This window comes from Macaca mulatta, chromosome 11 (genome assembly GCF_049350105.2).
Source record: "Macaca mulatta isolate MMU2019108-1 chromosome 11, T2T-MMU8v2.0, whole genome shotgun sequence".
NCBI classification, from domain to species: domain Eukaryota; kingdom Metazoa; phylum Chordata; class Mammalia; order Primates; family Cercopithecidae; genus Macaca; species Macaca mulatta.
In genome coordinates, this window is record NC_133416.1 from 132,405,944 (window position 1) to 132,424,405 (window position 18,462).

Here is an 18,462-nt window from a genome sequence, read left to right on the forward strand (position 1 = left end):
ACAAATAATCTAATTAAAAAATGAGTGAAAGATCTGAATAGACGTTACCTAGGAAGATGCATGAAGGGCCAGTAAGCATATGAAAAGAGGCCATCATTAGGGAAACAAACCAAAGCCACAGTGTGATACCACTTCACACCCACTTCGAATATACTGAAGCTTTCATATAAAAAAAAGTGGGGGTGGGGTAGGTAGGGGCACATATTCTCAGGACCTCGGCAGGGCTGTGTGACAGGACATAGTCACACATTAAAACAAAACAAAACAAAAAAAACACCTGAAGCCAGGCACAGTGCCACGTGCCTCTACTCCCAGCTACGTGGGAGGCTGAGGCGGGAAGACTGCTTGAGCCCAGAAAGCAGAGGCTGCAGTGAGCTATACTTATGCCACTGAACTCCAGCCTGAGCAACAGAGCGAGACCTTGTCTCTCAGAAAAAACCCCAGCAAAACAAAAATATTAAAAATAAGTGTTGGTGCTGGCCAGGTGCGGTGGTTCATGCCTATAATCCCAGCACTTTGGGAGGCCGAGGCAGGTGTTCGAGACCAACCCGGCCAACATGGTGAAACCCTGTCTCTACCAAAAATCTAAACATTGGCCGGGCACCATGGCTCACGCCCGTAATCCCAGCACTTTGGGAGGCTGAGGCAGGTGGATCACCTGAGGTCAGGAGTTCGAGACCAGGCTGGCCAACATGGTGAAATCCCATTTCTACTAAAAATACAAAAATTAGCTGGGCGTGGTGGTGGGCACCTGTAATCTCAGCTACTTGGGAGGCTGGGGAAGGAGAATTGCTGGAACCCCGGAGGCGGAGGTTGCAGTGAGCTGAGATTGAGCCATTGCACTCTAGCCCAGGCTGACAACAGCGAGACTCAGTCTCAAAAACAAAACAAACAAACAAACCAAAAACTTATATGGACATGATGATGCATGCCTATCATTCCAGCTACTCGGGAGGCTGAGGCAGGAGAACTGCTTGAACCCGGGAGGCGGAGGTTGCAGTTAGCTGAGATTGCACCACTGTGCTCCAGCCTGGGTGACAGAGCAAGACTCCATCTCAAAAAAAAAATAAAAAAGTGTTGGTGAGGATGTGAAGAAACTGAAACCCTCATTCACTGCTGGTAGGCATGTAAAATGGGGCAGCTGCTGTGGAAAACAGTTTGATGGTTCCTCGGTAAGTTAAACCCAGAGTTACCATACGGCACAGCGGTTCTCTTAGGTTCCACTGCAAGAGCAATGAAAACAGAGTCAGGCAAATCCTTGTACCTGAGTGTTCAGAGCAGCACTATCCACAATAGCCACGAGGTGAAAACAACCAAACGTCCACCAGCTGATGAACCGACAAACAAAGCTTGGCACATCCATATGGTGCGATGTCATTCAGCCACGGCCAGGAGTGGGGTGCTGACACCGGCCACCCGGGGTGAGCCTCAAAAACTTACCGTGCTAAGCGGCAGAGGCCAGACACGAGGGGCGACACCTTGTATGACTTTATTGCATTTATCTGAACTGTCCACAACAGGCACATCCCTAGAGACAAACACTAGCGGACTGCTGTTTGCCACAGGGTGGGGCGGGGAAGAATGGGGGTGACCGCAACGGCCACGGGGTTTGTTTTTGGGTTGATGGGAAGTTCTGACATTGATTGTGGTGATGGTTGCAGAACTCTGTGACTGTCCTAAAAAACTCCTGGATTGTACGCTCTAAAATTATGCACTTTATGGTATGTGAATTATATCCTGATCAAGCTGTTAACAAAACAAACAGCACTCAAGAGCTGGCCCTGACCTCAGTAGCAGAATAAAGAAACAGTGGGCTGGGCACGGTGGCTCACGCCTGTAATCCCAGCACTTTGGGAGGCCAAGATGGGCGGATCACGAGGTCAGGAGATCGAGACCATCCTGGCTAACACAGTGAAACCCCATCTCTACTAAAAATACAAAAAAAAATTTAAAAATACAAAATTAGCCGGGCGTGGTGGCGGGCACCTGTAGTCCCAGCTACTTGGGAGGCTGAGGCAGGAGAATGGCGTGAACCCGGGAGGTGGAGCTTGCAGTAAGCCGAGATCGCGCCACTGCACTCTAGCCTGGGCGACAGAGCAAGACTCCGTCTTGAAAAAAAAAAAAGAAAAAAAAAAGAAAGAGTGCAAGTAGGCCGGGCGCGGTGGCTCACGTCTGTAATCCCAACACTTTGGGAGGCCGAGGCGGGTGGATCACCTGAGGTCAGGAGTTTGAGACCACTCTGGCCAACATGCTGAAACCTTGTCTCTACTAAAAATACAAAAATTTAAATAAATAAATAAAATTAAAATACAAAAATTAGCTGGGAGTGGTGGTGGGCACCTATAGTCCCAGCTACTCAGGAGGCGGAGGCGGGAGAATTGCTTGAATCTAGGAGGTGGAGGTTGCAGTGAGCCGAGATCGCGCCATTGCACTCCAGTCTGGGTGACAAGAGTGAAACTTCATCTCAAAAAAAAAAAAAAAAAAAAGAAAGAAATACTGTGAGTATCTGAAAGCCAGCAAAAGGGCTGGGGAGCACCCCAAAGTCACAGGGGCCCGGCAGGACACGGGACGCACTACAGATGGAGGTGGGGTCAGTGTCCTTCCCTTGTTCCTCAGTGGCTATTGCAAGGCGGCGCCAACGTCCCTGAGGAGGAGCCTGGGTAACCCACCTGTAGCAGTGGCCGGGCTCTGTCCGTCCTGCTCTGCCTGCTCGCTGGTCAGCTGATGCCTGGGAGACCCAGGTGACGCGGAAGGAGGACACGCCGGTGACGCGGTCGTAGTAACGCTTCTTGACCTTCCCACAGTCCACCACGTACTTGATGCCAGGGATTGTAAGAGACGTCTCGGCAACGTTGGTGGCCACAACACACAACCGAGTCCCCTCCGGTGGAGGCTTAAAGACCTAGGATTCAGGGAGGGGATGGCAGGAAAACACCAGAATCAGGAACGAAATCGTAGAATGGAGGTCCAAGGACAGAGCCACCCAGGCTGGTGTGCTGGAGAGGTAGCAAGGACAAGCCACCCCATCTGGGACCCAGTGCCTTGCAGGACTGTTCCCTGTTCTCCAAAACTACCTCAATATTCCTCAAAACTCTGGGGATGCTGGTCAAACAGCAGATGGAGAGGACCAAGGGCTTGACTAACCTCACTGCAATGTCCTTAAAAGTGCCCCAAAAGCTGGGCACCGGCCCAGCACGGTTACCTGTGCTTGCTTCTCTGGGGCCAGCAGAGAGTACAGCGGGAGCACGTGGAGTGGGAGGGAGGCGTCCGGCTGCTCACCTGGAGGGAAAGCAGAGGTTACTGGCAACCGGGCCGGGACAGATGCCCACAGGCAGGAGCCAGCCACAGCTGCCCTGCACCCGTAGGCTGCTCCACCAGAACTCCTTTCTTTGCCCTGCTGAGGAGGCTCCCCTTGGGACCAGCCAGGCCAAACCTGGGGGGACTGCTGAGAGGTTCCCAGGGGCTCTCTGGTCTCTACTGCCCTGAGTCGGATCTGAACCCCTGCTGTGCTGCACAATCTCCTCCTCCAAACCCCTGGCATGGATCCTGGGGGCCTGACTCTGCTCCTCGTGTCCTGGCAGCACTGTGGTAGGCTCAGGCTGAGCCAGTACTGGGGTACCCTCTGCTGCCCCACTCAGCCCCTGGCTGACAGCAGGGCACTGGGTCCATCTACATTCGGGGGCTCCTGCGAGCACACGGAGCGGGGCAACACCCCTGGGCCCTGGAGACCCGCACCTGTCAGCAAAGGGGTTGGCAGCCCCATTACATCCAGCACGGCAAATGTTCCAGGCCTCCTCGTGCCCGGCACTTTCAAAGAACTCAGGAAGCATCGAGGACAAAGCTGCTAGAACCCCGGCCCCCAGGGGGCCACAAGGGCTCTGGGCACAGCCTCAGGGCAGAGCTAATGCACGTGAGCAGGAAGCGGGGCTAGGAACACACCTCCATCTTGCCCGCCATCCCCCAAGTCCAGATCGAGGTCGGAGTCCAGAGCCCCCTCTTCCTCGTCCACTTCCGCCTCCCTGTCCTCATCGCCTTCGCCTGCCGGCAACACTGAGTAATGATCCAAGTTGATCTGGGGCAGCACCTACGGCGAACACATAGACACCCGGGTTGCAGGGACCCTGGGTGTGAGGATGAGGCATGTGCAGGAAGACAGGTGCCCTCATGTGGAAGTCCCAGTCCACAACCACGGGCCGTGTGACCCGGGGCAGGCCACATAACTATCTCTTCCTGTCTGAGTGTCCCCACCTAAACAATGGGGACTATCACAGACCTTGTCTCTCAGGCTGGTGGGAGGGTTGTGTGAACACATGTGAAGAACTTGGATCACTGCCTGACACATCAGTAGTGCAACAGGCAAGTTGGAGACGGCTGAGCGTTTACGCTACTGTCACGGACCGCAAGACCCACGGTGCCGTCATGCAGAGGCTAGAGGAAAGCACCTCCCAGCCCAGCCATCCCAGAGTAGCTGGGAGTACAGGCGCATATCACCATGCCTGGCTAATTTTGTATTTTTAGTAGAGACGGGGTTTCGCCATGTTGGTCAAGCTAGACTTGAACTCCTGACCTCAGGTGATCCACCTGCCTCAGTCTCCCAAAGTGCTGGGATTACAGGCATAGCCACCACGCCTGGCCTTCTTTTCCTTTTCAGAGACAGAGTCTCACTCTGTTGCCCAGGCTGGAGTGCAGTAGGGCCATCACGGCTCACTGCAGCCTTGACCTCCTGGGCTCAGATGGTTCTCCCACCTCAGCCTCTGAGCAGCTGGGCCCACAGGCATGTGCCACCACACTGGATTAATTTTAAAAATTTTTTGTAGAGACAGGGTCTCACCATGTTGCCCAGGCTGGTCTCAAACTCTAGGCCTTAAACGATCCTCCCACCTTGGCCTCCCAAAGTGCTGGAATTACAGGCATGAGCCACTGCGCCCGACCAGGAACTGGATTTTTAATTTCATTTTATTCCAATTACACTTAAACCTAAGCAGCCACATGGTGCTGGTGGCTGCTATCCTGGACAACGCAGCCTTACTCTCCAAGAGTCCCTGCCAGCCCCCCACGTACCTCGGTCCGCGCCTTCTTGGCCCTGGCCCTCGACTTCTTAAACTTCCGCATTTCCTGCGCTGAGTCTTTCTGATCATCGTCCTTTTCTGGAAAAGGGGCAGGTTGGAGAGAAAGGCGTGTGTGGCACGCATGGTCGCTAGCACACTGCTCTTTGTTGTTCAAGGCACGGCCATTTATTCGGGGGTGAGGTGGGGGACGGCAAAGGTGCTGACGCTCCCAGAGGGAAGCTCAGAGGCGGGAGCTGCACCCCAGCCAGGGAGCGTGAGGCCAGGCCCAGCTGCTCAGGGCAGAGCGCGGGTCGGGGAGTCCTCTTTACCTTGTGGCCGGGCTCTGGAGGGTGGGAAAGCCTTCCTGAGCCTGCGGCACAGCGCGTGCACCTCAGCCTGCCCCGTCAGGAACACCAGGATGCCGCCTGCGGAAAGAACGGGCCCCTCTGTTATCCATCAGTCACTCACAAACATTTGCTTAGCAATGGGCACCTGCCAGGCCCTGCTCTGAGAGGCGGGGCTCCAGGGATAATGCGGGAGGACAGGGGTACACAGACATAGACGAGCAGGAGGCAGCACCCCCAGACTGAAGGAGCTGTTGCCAGGGAGTTCAACAAACACAGCGACCACACAGCCCAGCAACGCCACTCCCAGGCACAGACCCAAAAGCCCTGAGAAATGTGCTCAAGTGAAAACCTGCACACCACACTTGTGACAGCGCCGTGGCTGCCCTGAGACCCGAGGCTGCAGGAAGGCTCACTGCCCAAGCTTCCGCCTCGCCTCCCGCCAGCCCCAGTCTCCCAGAGAATGGATGGGAGCCCCGAGAGGCTGTAAGCAGACCAAGGACAGAGCATCATGAAGCAGCGACCTCAGCTTCCTTGAAGGAGGAGTTCAAGCTTGGTGGGAAGCACCCCCACGGCTCCCTGCCTCCCTAACATGAAGAAAGTCAGCCTTGGGCCCGAAATCGGCACACAAGAGTCTCTGATTAGGCTGGGCGCGGTGGCTCACACCTGTAATTCCAGCACTTTGGGAGGCTGAGGCAGGCAGATCACCTGAGGTCAGGAGTTCGAGACCAGCCTGGCCAACATGATGAAACCCCATCTCTACTAAAATACAAAAAATTAGCCGGGCGTGGCAGTGTGCACCTGTAATCTCAACTCCTTGGGAGGCTGAGGCAGGAGAATTGCTTGAACCCAGGAGGTGGAGGTTGCAGTGTGCCAAGATCCGCCACTGCACTCCAGCCTGGGCAACAAAAGTAAAACTCTGACTCAAAAAAAAGTAGAAGTGATCACTGGCTAGAAGTGATCACAATCTATTCACACAGAAAGGTCACGTCCATTTCCGTAACATGAGGTGAGTAAAGGATCGGGTGTGATGGGGACAAGGCAGAACTGTGAAGGGTATCCGTGATTCTCGAGGGGATGTGCCTGTTCCCCTGCAGTGTCTATGGTCACCTGCCAGCACCGGCCTGGGCTCTGTGGGTTTTTCTGCTTATCAGATGGGGACAGATGGCAAACTCTACCATCTGGTAGCTGCTGAAGCCTCACAGTATTTTGAGTGGAATAAGGCAGGACAGGTGTTGTGAACACTCTGGAGTAGGTGAGGAAGTGAGGCCTAGCAGGGACAAGGGACTTTTCTGAGCCACTTGGAGATGGGCCCTCCCACACTTGTGCCTTCAGCGAGGGTTTAGGAAGGGAGGCTCCTTTCCCCTGACCTGGCCAGGGCCTCACCTGCGGGCAGCATCCGGTGGATCTTGCAAATCTTCCGGAAGCACTCGCCGCTGTAGTCTTCCAGTGGTGTCCGCTTGTTGAAATGCACAGTTACTGGGAACTGCCTGGATTCCACCTGTGGGATGCCCAGAAAGGCGCGGTGGGGGGCGAGCTTCGGCCCAGGGCTGCCTTCCCTTTCCCCATCATTCTGAATCGAGGTTTCCAACACCCTCTCCAAGCTGCTGTCAATCCCCCATGGGACCAAGTGAGGTCTCTCAGGAGGCTCCCGACACCAGGGCGACCTTGTGCCGTCCAAGCTCACGGAGGACCTGGGACCCTGTGTTACCTTGATGACCGGGGGCGGCTTGGCGAAGAGCCGCGGGTTCTGGGTGAAGTCCTCCACCCGCAGCGTGGCCGACATGATGAGCAGCTTGAGTGGCAGGTTCCTCTGTGGGAGGACAGGCTTGGTGACCGCGGCCCCAGTACTACAGGTGGGTCCGAAGCCTGGGAAATCAGCATGAGGGTGCCCTGCTGCCCACCCCGTTTCCAGCCCCCACCCTCTGCCCCTTTCTGGATGCCAAAGGCTCCTTGGAGAAAGTGAGTCAATAGCGGGACCTGCTGCTCCCAGGGCGGTGGCTTGTTCCAGGGTGTCTTTCAGAGTCAGGCTTTGATGGTGGAATATGAGGCAGGTGGGCTGAGACTGGGGCCCACCCAACCTAGCTCCCACCTGACACCAAGATTCACCGGGTGTCTGTTCTGGGGGCTCAGGGAGGAGCTGCCTGATTCTCGGAGGTCTGTGGGGGTGGGAGGGAGCTCTCTGGTCCCCAGGCCGCTCAGCAATGCCTGATGGCCTCATGATGAGCTCTGCTTCAAGCCCTTGCTGCCTTTGCTGCTAGGAAACCCCAAACCCAGAAGCTAAGGAGTGGCCAGAGCACCTCTGTGGGAGGCATGGCGCCCAGCACAGGCCCCTCTCTTGCTCCACAGTGACCGTCCCTCTCTGCCCTACCCCCGTGCCTTCCTGACTCCACCTCACGCTCGCTGCTTGGCCACTCTAGACTCCCTAAAGACGCAAACCAAGACCACAGTGAGATATCACTTTCCACCCACAGGGATGTCTAGAATAATAATAATGGAAAATGACAAGTGTTAGCAGGATGTGGAGAAGCTGGAAGCTCTGCCACTGCTGGTGGGGAAGTACCATGGAACTCTGCAGCCACTGTCGGAAATCATTTGCAAATGGTTACAGAGTGACCGTGGTCCAGCTTCTTGGGAGGCTGAGGCAAAAGGATTCCTTAAGCCCAGAAGGTCGGGGTTGCAGTGAGCTGCGATTGCACCACTGCGCTGCAGCCTTGGTGACCATGAGACTGTGCCTCAAAAAAACAAAACAAAACAAAAATCACCACCACAAAAAACCGTAAAAGGCACAGGGTTTCTTTTTGTTTTTGTTTTTCAGATGAAGTCTCGCTCTCTCACCCAGGCTGGAGTGCAGTGGCGCGATCTCGGCTCACTGCAAGCTCTACCCGCTGGGATTAAGTGATTCTCCTGCCTCAGCCTCCCGAGTAGCTGGGATTACAGGTGCCCGCCACCAGGCCTAATTTTTTTTTTTTTTTTTTTTTTGAGACGGAGTCTTGCTCTGTCACCCAGGCTGGAGTGCAGTGGCCAGATCTCAGCTCACTGCAAGCTCCGCCTCCCGGGTTTACGCCATTCTCCTGCCTCAGCCTCCCAAGTAGCTGGGACTACAGGCGCCCGCCACCACGCCCGGCTAGTTTTTTGTATTTTTTAGTAGAGACGGGGTTTCACCGTGTTAGCCAGGATGGTTTCGATCTCCTGACCTCATGATCCGCCCGTCTCGGCCTCCCAAAGTGCTGGGATTACAGGCTTGAGCCACCGCGCCCGGCCCACCAGGCCTAATTTTTGTGTTTTTAGTAGAGACAGTGTTTCACCATGTTCGCCAGGCTGATCTCGAACGCCTGACCTCAAGTGATCCACCCACCTCAGCCTCCCAAAGTGCTGGGATTACAGGCGTGAGCCACCGTGCCCGGCCTAGGGTTTCTTTTGGGATTGATGAGTGATGAAACGTAAAACTGTGGTGATGGCTGCACACTCTGTGAATGGACTAAAAACCATTGAATTGTACATTTGAATGGATGAATGATATGAAAAATGAATCACAGCCCAATAAAGCTTGTTACCAAAAGAAAAAAGGCACCAGGCAGATGCCCGCCTCCAGACCTCTGCACTGCGCTCCTCCGGTCAGACTTCTCCCTGCTCTGCGACGCACGCTGCTCGCTCCCTCCCTCACTCAGCCCTCCACTCAAGCTCAGAGGTCACCTTTCGGGTGAAACTCTCACTAGCCCCGCATCCTCCCTCCACTGCCCCCAGTTTTGTCCGTCACTGGCTCATACACTCTGAGTCTGCGTCCTGCCTGCCACCCTTGCTGAAGTGGAAGCCCCAGGAGGGCAGGAACTGTTAGAACAAGATGGTGTCTTGTGCACTGTCAATTATCAGGGCCTTGAACGTGGCCAGGCTCGTGGCACATGTGGAGCACAGGCCCCTCTCCCCGCCGGGAGGGTAGGACAGGCCTCCTGCATGGAGCCCAGCCCCCGGGTGGCACCCTCCACTCAGCAGGCCTGTGTCAGGTTGGGGCAGGGAGATGGAGAAAGAGGCCCTGGGGAGCCCCTCTCAGAGTTCCGGGAGTCTGACCCTTGGCCGGGCAGGCCCACCCGCTCTGCTGATCCCAGAGGCCCAGAGGCCTCATCAACTGGCCCATTGCGCCTGGCCAGGCATCAGCACTTCGCCTGAGCCTCTTGCTTTGGGTGCGCAGAAGGACACCAGTTTATGAGGCTGGTGCCGGGGCGGTGGGGAAGGGATCATACAGGGGCTGTTCCAAGATTCACGGCCCTGGCACAGGGCCTAGACCTAGGCCCAAGGGGACCTTGTCCTTGGGGCACCTGCTCATGGCAGCAGCCCAGGGTGCAACGGGGAACAATTGAAGGGAGCCCAAGCCTCCGACAGAGCTGGGGGGGGCCCAGGGCTCGGGGCTCCCCAGCACCTGCCTCCTGCTCTACCTTGGCCCGGAGAGTCACAATGCGGGACAGGAGGCCGATGAGGATGTCCGTGTACACGCTCCTCTCGTGGGCCTCGTCGATGATCACCACCTTGTACCGCAGCAGCAGGAAGTCCTGGGGGGAGGTCCAGGGGTGAGGCCCGCCCTCCCAGCCTGAGCCCCAAGGGCCACTTCACGTCTCAGAACTCCCACTTGAGGAGACAGTGTGAGAGGAAGGGCAGCTGCTCTTCTTCAGAGGTGAGCTGCTCACCTCGATGCCCGCAGGGCAGGAGGGCAGGTGGGAAATGGACATGAGATGGGGGGTGGGGCCGTGGGCAGTCGGACAGCAGATGCCACACAGACAGGGGCCACCCGGACCCAAACTGCATCCACCGACACCCCCAGGAGTCCCAGTGGCCTCCAAGCCAGGAGGGCTGGAATCACCTTTGCCATACCCCTGGGAGACTGGCCCTGCCCAAGGGGATGTCACAGCCAGCATGAAGCACAGCTTCTTCACCAGACAGCAGTCCCCTACCCGGGCCCTGCAGGCTCTCCAGACACGCGTGCCATCCGCTTGATCAAATGGCCAGCTCCCTAGGAAGCGTGGGGCGCTTCCCCAAGGCCCAAGTGCGCTGATGGGAGGCAGCAGCTCGGGTTCCGATTTACAAACGGAAAGACCTTGGGACGCAGCTTCTGTGGCCAGGGACCGTGAAGACACATCCCTTCTCAAGGGCAAGGCCCAACGGCTCCCCTGTCCCCCAGCCTGAGGCTGGCACCCCACTCCGAGTCTGGTGCTGCCCCTCACCAAACGCAACGGGACTCGAAGCTCCCAAGAGGTGTCTGTGTCTGGGCCCACCGCAGGGCAGAGCCTGCACACCACCGGCTTTCAGTACACCCTGGGCAAGGCGTGAACTCTGTGAGTCAGTTATAATAAAAATACAAGTTCACATTTCACGAGCACCTTCTAGGTACGGGCCACTGTGCTAAGCTGTTGGCATGCACTCTACAATTTCCACTTCAAAATGATTCTCTGAGGAATGCACTAACATACTCATCAAGAAACTGAGCTTGGAGAGGTTCAGTAACTCACCCAAAGTCACACAGCAGCACCGTGGGAGTGCTACGCCTAGCACCCGCCCCCACGCCCACTGGCCTTGCTCTGTGCGCCAGGATCCGCAACCAACCTTCTGGATTTCTTTGAGCAGCACACCATCCGTCATGAACTTGATTCTGGTCTCCTCTGTCACGTTTCCTTCATACCGGATCTGGTAGGAGACGACCCTGTGTAGGCAGAGTTCGGTTTAGGGCAGAGCCACGCCTGGCTGGGGCTGTCGCCACGGGGCCACTACAAGGCAGGTCATGGAACAGGCAGGCGGCCTGAGGGCAGGGCCCACCAGCAACCTGAAACAAGGCCCAGACATCTCCCCAGTCCACTCTCCCCCTCCAAAATCCTGGTTTCTGAAGGGAAGGGAAGGAGCTGTTGAGGGCAACTGAGGAGCCAGGCCCCAAACACCTTGGCCAGAGCCCTCCTCGGATGGCGACTACGCCAGGAGACGCCGGGGAGACCTGCACGTGGGCTGGAGTGTGCTCTGGAGACTACACAGACTTGGCAGCTATCATAGGGGTACTATAGCTGTGTGTGTTTCACAAAAAGTCCTTGTCTTAACTCAAAAATTAGCCTGGTGTGGTGGTGCGCACCTGTAGTCCCAGCTACTCAGGAAGCTGAGGTGGGAGAATTACTTGTGCCCAAGAGGTTGAGGCTGTAGTGAGCCAAGATGGCACCACTGCAGGGCAGCCTGAGCAACAGAGTCATCTCAAAAAAACAAAAAATGGCTCACGCCTATAATCCCAGCACTTTGGGAGGCCGAGATGGGTGGATGAACTGAGGTCAGGAGTTCAAGACCAGCCTGGCCAACATGGTGAAACCCCGTCTCTACTAATCACAAAAATTAGCCGGGCACCTGCAATTCCAGCTATTCGCGAGGCTGATGCAGGAGAATCATTTGAACCCTGGAGGCAAAGGTTGCAGTGAGCCAAGATCACGCCATTGAACTCTAACCTAGGTGACAAAGCGAGACTCCATCTCAAAAAAAAAAAAAAAAAAAAAAAAAAATTAGTCCTTATCTCTCAGATCTGTACAGCAAAATATCGAGGATAAAGTATCTATGATTTGCTTCTAAACAGTGGTGGGGAGGGGGCCAGGAGGAGAGTACAGACCCAACAGGGTAGGGCAGGAGTTGACAATTATTATAACTAGGTCTTGGGTACCTGGGGGCTTATTATACTATCCTTTCTACTTATGCATATGCCCCCAATTTTTTGAGATGGAGTCTCACTCTTGTTGCCCAGGCTAGAGTGCAATGGCGTGATCTCAGCTCACGGCAACCTCCACCTCCCAGGTTCAAGCGATTCTTCTGCCTCAGCCTCCTGAATAGCTGGGATTACTGGTGTACGCCACCACATCCGGCTAATTTTTTTTTTATTTTTAGTAGAGACAGGCTTTCTTCATGTTTGTCAGGCTAGCTACGAACTCCCAACCTCTGGTGATCTGCCCGCCAAGGCCTCCCAAAGTCCTGGGATTACAGGCATGAGCCACCATGCCCAGTCCTCACATTTTTATAATATTTAACAAGTTAAAAAGAGGATGAGGCAGTTTTTTCTAGACGCACGCTGACTATGCACACAATTGTCCAGGAGGATGTGCAGGAGATGGGCAGTGCTGGCTGCTCCTGGGGAGGAGGCAGGGCACTGGGTGAGAAGGGGCCCCCAGTACTCCATCCCTGCCTTAGTGTCCTCCCAGCCTAACCGACAGACACCAAGTCCCCCGACTGGCGTGCTGACCTGGGGGACGTGGCTCTGTCGGGCCCACCCCCGACTGGCGTGCTGACCTGGGGGCCGTGGCTCTGTCGGGCCCACCCCCGACTGGCGTGCTGACCTGGGGGCCGTGGCTCTGTCCGGCCCACCCCCGACTGGCAGGCTGACCTGGGGGCCGTGGCTCTGTCCGGCCCACCACCACATCCTGAGAGCCCAGGATGGGCCTGGCACACTAGATGCTGCCTAGTAACATCTGATGAGTGGGCGGATGAGGCAGGCTCTCACTCTGTGCTCTTTTGTGCCTTCTGGATTTTAGACCACGTTGGACATGTTAGATACAGGCATCTGCATTATAAACACGTGCTCCCAGCCATTGCAAAGCAAGTGCTATATCTGCCTGTTCAAGGTTGCTTTCCAAAGAAAGTCCTACAGACTTACTGCCAGATTTTTTTTTCTTTTCTTTTTGAGACAGAGTTTCACTCTTTTCGCCCATGCTGGCGTGCAATGACGCAATCTTGGCTCATGGCAACCTCTGCCTCCCAGGTTCAAGTGATTCTCCTGCCTCAACCTCCTGAGTAGCTGGGATTACAGGCATGTGCCACCACACCTGGCTCATTTTGTATTTTTAGTAGAGACAGGGCTTCTCCATGTTGGTCAGGCTGGTCTCAAACTCCCGACCTCAGGTGATCTGCCAGCCTCGGCCTCCCAAAGTGCTGGGATTACAGGCATGAGTCACCACACTCAGCCAAGATTTTGTACTTTAGAACCTTGAGTTTCACATTAACCTGGCAATGCTAGGTACTAGCTCCGTGACTGCCTGCATCTGGCCCCCTGCTCTGTTCTCGAGCCCCTGGATGGGCCACTCTGTCCCCTCCGCATACTGTGCAGGATGTAAGCCGAGGGCCTGCTTGAAGGCTGCCTGCTTGGGCAGGTCCTGGAAAGCTGTCTCCCACAATGATTCCCAGTGCTACACGCAGAGGTGACACTCCACCCAGCACCCTCAGCACAGACGCCGCTCATCTCCTCCTGGGCTTCCCAGGAGGTCTGGGCAAGGCCACAGGACCACCCCATAGTTCCCCCCAGGAAGTAGAGCCCTCACCGCTGGGACAGATTCATCTCCTTGGCCACTCGCTGGGACATGGCCACGGCGGCCACTCGGCGGGGCTCTGTGACACCGATGATGCTGTCTTCACTGGGGGAGGAAGAACATGGCCATCAACAGTGCATGGCCCCACCTGCTCATCCCAAAGCCTCATGCAGTTCCACAGCAAGATTCACCATACTGACCTGGCGCTCGCCCAGGGGCCATGGGAAACAAGGCCAGGCTGCACTACTTTTAACAGCAAAGGGAACAGCCCAAATGCCAACAACATACAGAAAACGGTTCAACATTCACGGTGCAGCGGACACCAGGCAGCCACTAGAAGGAACGGGGCCTGGGGGAACCAGGCTGGGAGCTCTGTTTGCCCCAGTCAAGCACAAGCTCCTCCAGACACAGGAACCCGCCAAGCCGACGGGTGGCTGGTCCCAGCTCTGTGGGAATGTTAATGCCACAGGCCTGGGGCTGCTCTCCCTCGAAAGGCTGCTGACAGGGCTGGTCCTCGCTGGGTGCCTGAACCTGGACAACAGGAGAGCTCCTTCCATTCCCTGTAAGTGCGGGCCCACCGTGCCCAGGCTGTTTGTGCAAACAGGGTGGTTTATGCCGGACACCTCCTTTCCTTCTAGGCATCTAGGATTTCGTTCCTGCCAGGCAGGGCGGGCTTAGGCTACCCCAATAATAGCCGTGAACCTTGAATCTCTAACAAGCTTCCCTGGTGCAGGGTAGTTTCTGTGTGGCCACAGGTGGCCACTGGAGAATCCAGTGTGTCCTGTGTGAGTCCACTGGGAGGGGACTCTGGAAGCTGGAGCTGGGCTTCCCCCGAACACCACAGGTGCCACTGCCCTCTGCCGATCGCGTCCTTTGCTGTAACATACTATAGCCATGCACGGGATAACAAGCTGAGTCCCGGAAGTCCCCAATTATCGAACCTGCACATGGTCTTGGGGACCCCAACAAACATGGGTCAAAAGTGCCCACAGGGGGCTACACAGTGAAAACAGTAAGCACAGGCCGGGCGCGGTGGCTCACGCCTGTAATCTCAGCACTTTCGGAGGCCAAAGTGGGTGGATCACCTGAGGTCAAGAGTTCGAGATCAGCCTGACCAACATGGTGAAACCCCGTCTCTTGGTCGGGCACAGTGGTTCACGCCTGTAATGCCAGCACTTTGGGAGGCTGACGTGGGCGGATCGCGAGGTCAGGAGATCGAGACCATCCTAGCTAACGTGGTGAAACACTATATCTACTAAAAATACAAAAAAATTAGCCAGGCGTGGTGGCCGGCACCTGTAATCACAGCTACTTGGGAGGCTGAGGCAGGAGAATGGTGTGAACCTGGAAGACGGACCTTGCAGTGAGCTGAGATCGCGCCACTGTACTCCAGCCTGGGCGACACAGTGAGACACTGTCTCAAAAAAAAAAAAAGGAAAAAAGAAAATAGGAAGCACATAGCTCTATGTGCCAGGGATAAAGTGTGCTACGCAAGTTCACTCACTTAATCCACATGACAACCTTGTGAAGTAGGTGCCATTATTCCCATCTCACAGCTGGGGCCCAGAGAGGTTAAGTAGCTTGTCTGAAGTCACACAGCATGCACAGGGCAGATCCAGGATCAGATCCCAGGGAGCCCCAGGCTCTCATCCACCTTTCGGGGCATCTCCAGTGTCACTGAGGGACCTAGAGAGAACACTGTGTCCAGCCCCTACCTGCTGTAGCCTGCTTCATAGAGAAACTGAGGCACCTGTGTGGTCTTCCCGCTGCCAGTCTCACCACACACGATGACAATGGGGTGCTCGGCCACAGCCTCCATGATCACTTGTTCTTCAGAGAGAATTGGGAGCTTCAGCCGTTCTTCCTGGAAGGAGACAAAGTCAGCACTTGGGCAGCAGCAAGACGACAGACAGTGATGTGACCTCCAGGAAGGTGGCAGCTGACATGTGGGTGCTGAACAGATGTGCTTGCTGGGGAAGGAGGCCTTGACAGCTGGGGAGGGGACCAGGAGCCATGGTCCAGGTGAGACAGAGACAGGGACCGCATCCTTTGGGATACCAGGCCTGACCTCATCACATCCTTCAAGATCGGCCTGACCAACATGGTGAAACCCTGTCTCCTGGCCGGGCGCGGTGGCTCACGCCTGTAATCCCAGCACTTTGGGAGGCCGAGGCGGGCGGATCACGAGGTCAGGAGATAGAAACCATCCTGGCTAACGTGGTGAAACCCTGTCTCTACTAAAAATACAAAAAAAATTGCCAGGCATGGTGGTGGGTGCCTGTAATCCCAGCTACTGGGGAGGCTGAGGCAGGAGAATGGTGTGAACCAGGCACAGCCTGGTTGGGGCAGAGCAGTCTCTCAGAGATACGGGAACCCTCAGCTGTCGCTGGCGGGAGTCTCAATTAATGGCATAGTCACTTTGACAAATAATCTGGTGCAAATTTTCTCAAAGTCAAGGGTGTGTGGCCCTGCAGTTCCTCTCCTAGGCACATATTCCAGAGCAGGTGCTTTCTACATTTTTTCCTATGACTCATGAAAAGAAACACATTTTATATCATGACTCAGTACACACACAGACACATATATGTATCATATATGGAGGGAACAGTTCTGTGAAACATGGCTCACCCTAATGCGTATGCAGTGGCGCGATCTCAGCTCACTGCAACCTCCGCCTCCCAGGTTCAAGTGATTCTCCTGCCTCAGCCTCCTGAGTAGTTGGGATTACAGGCACATGCCACCACGCCCGGCTAATTTTTGTAGTTTTAGAGATGGAGTTTCACCATGTTGGCCAGGCTGGTCTTGAACTCCTGATCTCAGGTGATCTGCTCGCCTCCACCTTCCAAAGTGCTGGGATTACAGGCGTGAGCCACCATGCCTGGCCAACAAGCTCATATTCTTAATTTTGTTCTATTTCTATTCTATTTTATTCCATTTGTTGTATTTATTTACTTTTTGAGACGGAGTTTCACTCTTGTTGCCCAGGGTATAGTGCAATAGTGTGATCTTGGCTCACTGCAACCTCCATCTCCCAGGTTCAAGTGATTCTCCTGCCTCAGCCTCCCGAGTAGCTGGGATTACAGGCACCCACCACCATGCCGGGCTAATTTTTGTATTTTTAGTAGATGGGGTTTCACCACGTTGGCCAGGCTGGTGTCAAACTCCTGACCTTAGGTGATCCACCCGCCTCAGCCTCCCAAAGTGCTGGGATTACAGGTGTGGGCCACTGCGCCTGGCCTCCATTTTTTTTTTTTTTTTTAAATATGAGGCCAGGCATGATGGCTCACACCTGTAATCCCAGAGACTTGAGAGACCAAGGCAGAGGATTGCTTGAGGCCAAAAATTCAAGACCAGACTGGGCAACATAGCCAGATTCTGTCTCTACAAAAAAATAAAAATAAAAAAGTTAGCCAGGTATGATAGCACATATCTGTAGTGCTAGCTACTCAGGAAGCAGAGGTGGGAGGACTGCTTGAGCCCAGGAGGTAGAGGCTGCAGTGAACTATGATCACATCACTGCACTCCAGCCTGGCAGGCAAAACAAGACACTGTCTCAAAAAAAAAAAAAAAGAAAGAAAAGATTAAAAGCTACTCAGTTCATGACCCAAAGATGGCTATGACGTCATCTGCAAACACTGCTCAAGAGAAACTTCTGCACACGCGCTCATAGGAGAGGGACAAGAACGTTTAAAACGGCGGTGAAGGTCGGGCATGGTGCTCATGCCTATAATCCCAGCACTTTAGGAGGCCAAAGTGGGCAGATTGCCTGAGCATGGGAGTTCAAGACCAGCCTGTGCAACATGGCAAAACCCTGACTCTACAAAAAAATACAAAGTTAGCCAAGCATAGTAGCGCGTGCCCATAGTCCCAGGCTCCTTGGGAGGGTGAGGCAGGAGGATCACTTGAGCATCGGAGGCGGAGGTTGCAGTCAGCTGAGATCAAACCTCTGCACAGGGTAGCGAACCTGCACTTCCAGGGAGCGGTTCACGGGGATAAAGACAGCAGGCTTGGCCAGGGCCCTGGGCAGTGGGGGTGCTGCAGCTGGAGGAGGAGGAACAGGCATCCCAGCCGGCGCGGGCTGACAGCTGGGTGCTGGAGTTGGCGGCAGAGGTGCCACGGTGGTCCCCGCACCAGCCTCAGCCAGCTCAGCAGCCGGGTCCTCGTCCAGCTCTGACTCCCCCTCCAGCTCCGACTCCTCTGACTCCTCCTCCTCCTCCTCAGCTGAGGGCTGGCGGCGACGCTTCCGGTGGGCACCGCTGAGGCTGCTGATCTTCTCCTGGCCTGGGGCCACCACCTCGTCAGGCTTCCTGTTGAGACAGCAGAGACTTCAGACCCAGAGGCCCCACCTCAGTCCCCAGAGGTCAGGACTCCAGGGCCACACACCTCTCTGCCTCAGGGCCTTTGCACCTGCTGTTCCACTCCCTGAAATGCCCTTCCTACAGATAGCTCCTCTCACTCCACTTAAGCCTCTGCTTACGTGCCAGCTGTCAGGGAGACTCCCTGACCACACACAGACCCCACACCTCTCCCTTCTCCCTCGCTCTTCCCTGCTTCATTTTCTGTTCAGTGCTTCCCAGCATGGGACACAGATGCACTCACCTGATGACTTCCCACGATTACATCTCCCCCCATGACACTGGGAAGCTCCTTAAGAGAAAGGACTTTATTTCTGTGCACTGCTCTACCCTCAGGGCCTAGCAGAGAGCCTGGGACAGTCTGCACTTGATAAACAGTCACTAACTGAACAGTGCTCACAGG

At 55.3% G+C, this 18,462-nt stretch overlaps 1 protein-coding gene and 1 long non-coding RNA gene across 4 annotated transcripts in view; one reads left to right on the plus strand and one right to left on the minus strand.

The window, feature by feature from the left end:
- The window catches only part of DHX37 (DEAH-box helicase 37), a 45,167-nt gene that overhangs the window by 15,827 nt on the left and 10,878 nt on the right, over positions 1-18,462 (minus strand). For 2 of the 3 annotated variants that reach the window (XM_001103101.5, XM_077955778.1), the window contains exons 4-15: positions 17,669-18,011; positions 15,420-15,568; positions 13,717-13,809; positions 10,988-11,084; positions 9,826-9,939; positions 7,104-7,205; positions 6,779-6,893; positions 5,378-5,473; positions 5,062-5,147; positions 3,940-4,084; positions 3,203-3,279; positions 2,670-2,902 (exon numbers count right to left, since the gene is read on the minus strand). In XM_001103101.5, the coding sequence (XP_001103101.5) occupies positions 2,670-2,902; positions 3,203-3,279; positions 3,940-4,084; positions 5,062-5,147; positions 5,378-5,473; positions 6,779-6,893; positions 7,104-7,205; positions 9,826-9,939; positions 10,988-11,084; positions 13,717-13,809; positions 15,420-15,568; positions 17,669-18,011 (1,650 nt within the window). Of the gene's footprint in view, positions 1-2,669; positions 2,903-3,202; positions 3,280-3,939; positions 4,085-5,061; positions 5,148-5,377; positions 5,495-6,748; positions 6,894-7,103; positions 7,206-9,825; positions 9,940-10,987; positions 11,085-13,716; positions 13,810-15,419; positions 15,569-17,668; positions 18,012-18,462 lie in introns of all 3 variants that reach the window. The other variant, XM_077955779.1, reaches the window with a different exon arrangement.
- LOC144333205 (uncharacterized) lies at positions 8,759-10,205 on the plus strand. Its single transcript, XR_013401684.1, has 2 exons — positions 8,759-9,307; positions 9,730-10,205. It is a non-coding gene; the product is annotated as an uncharacterized LOC144333205 (long non-coding RNA).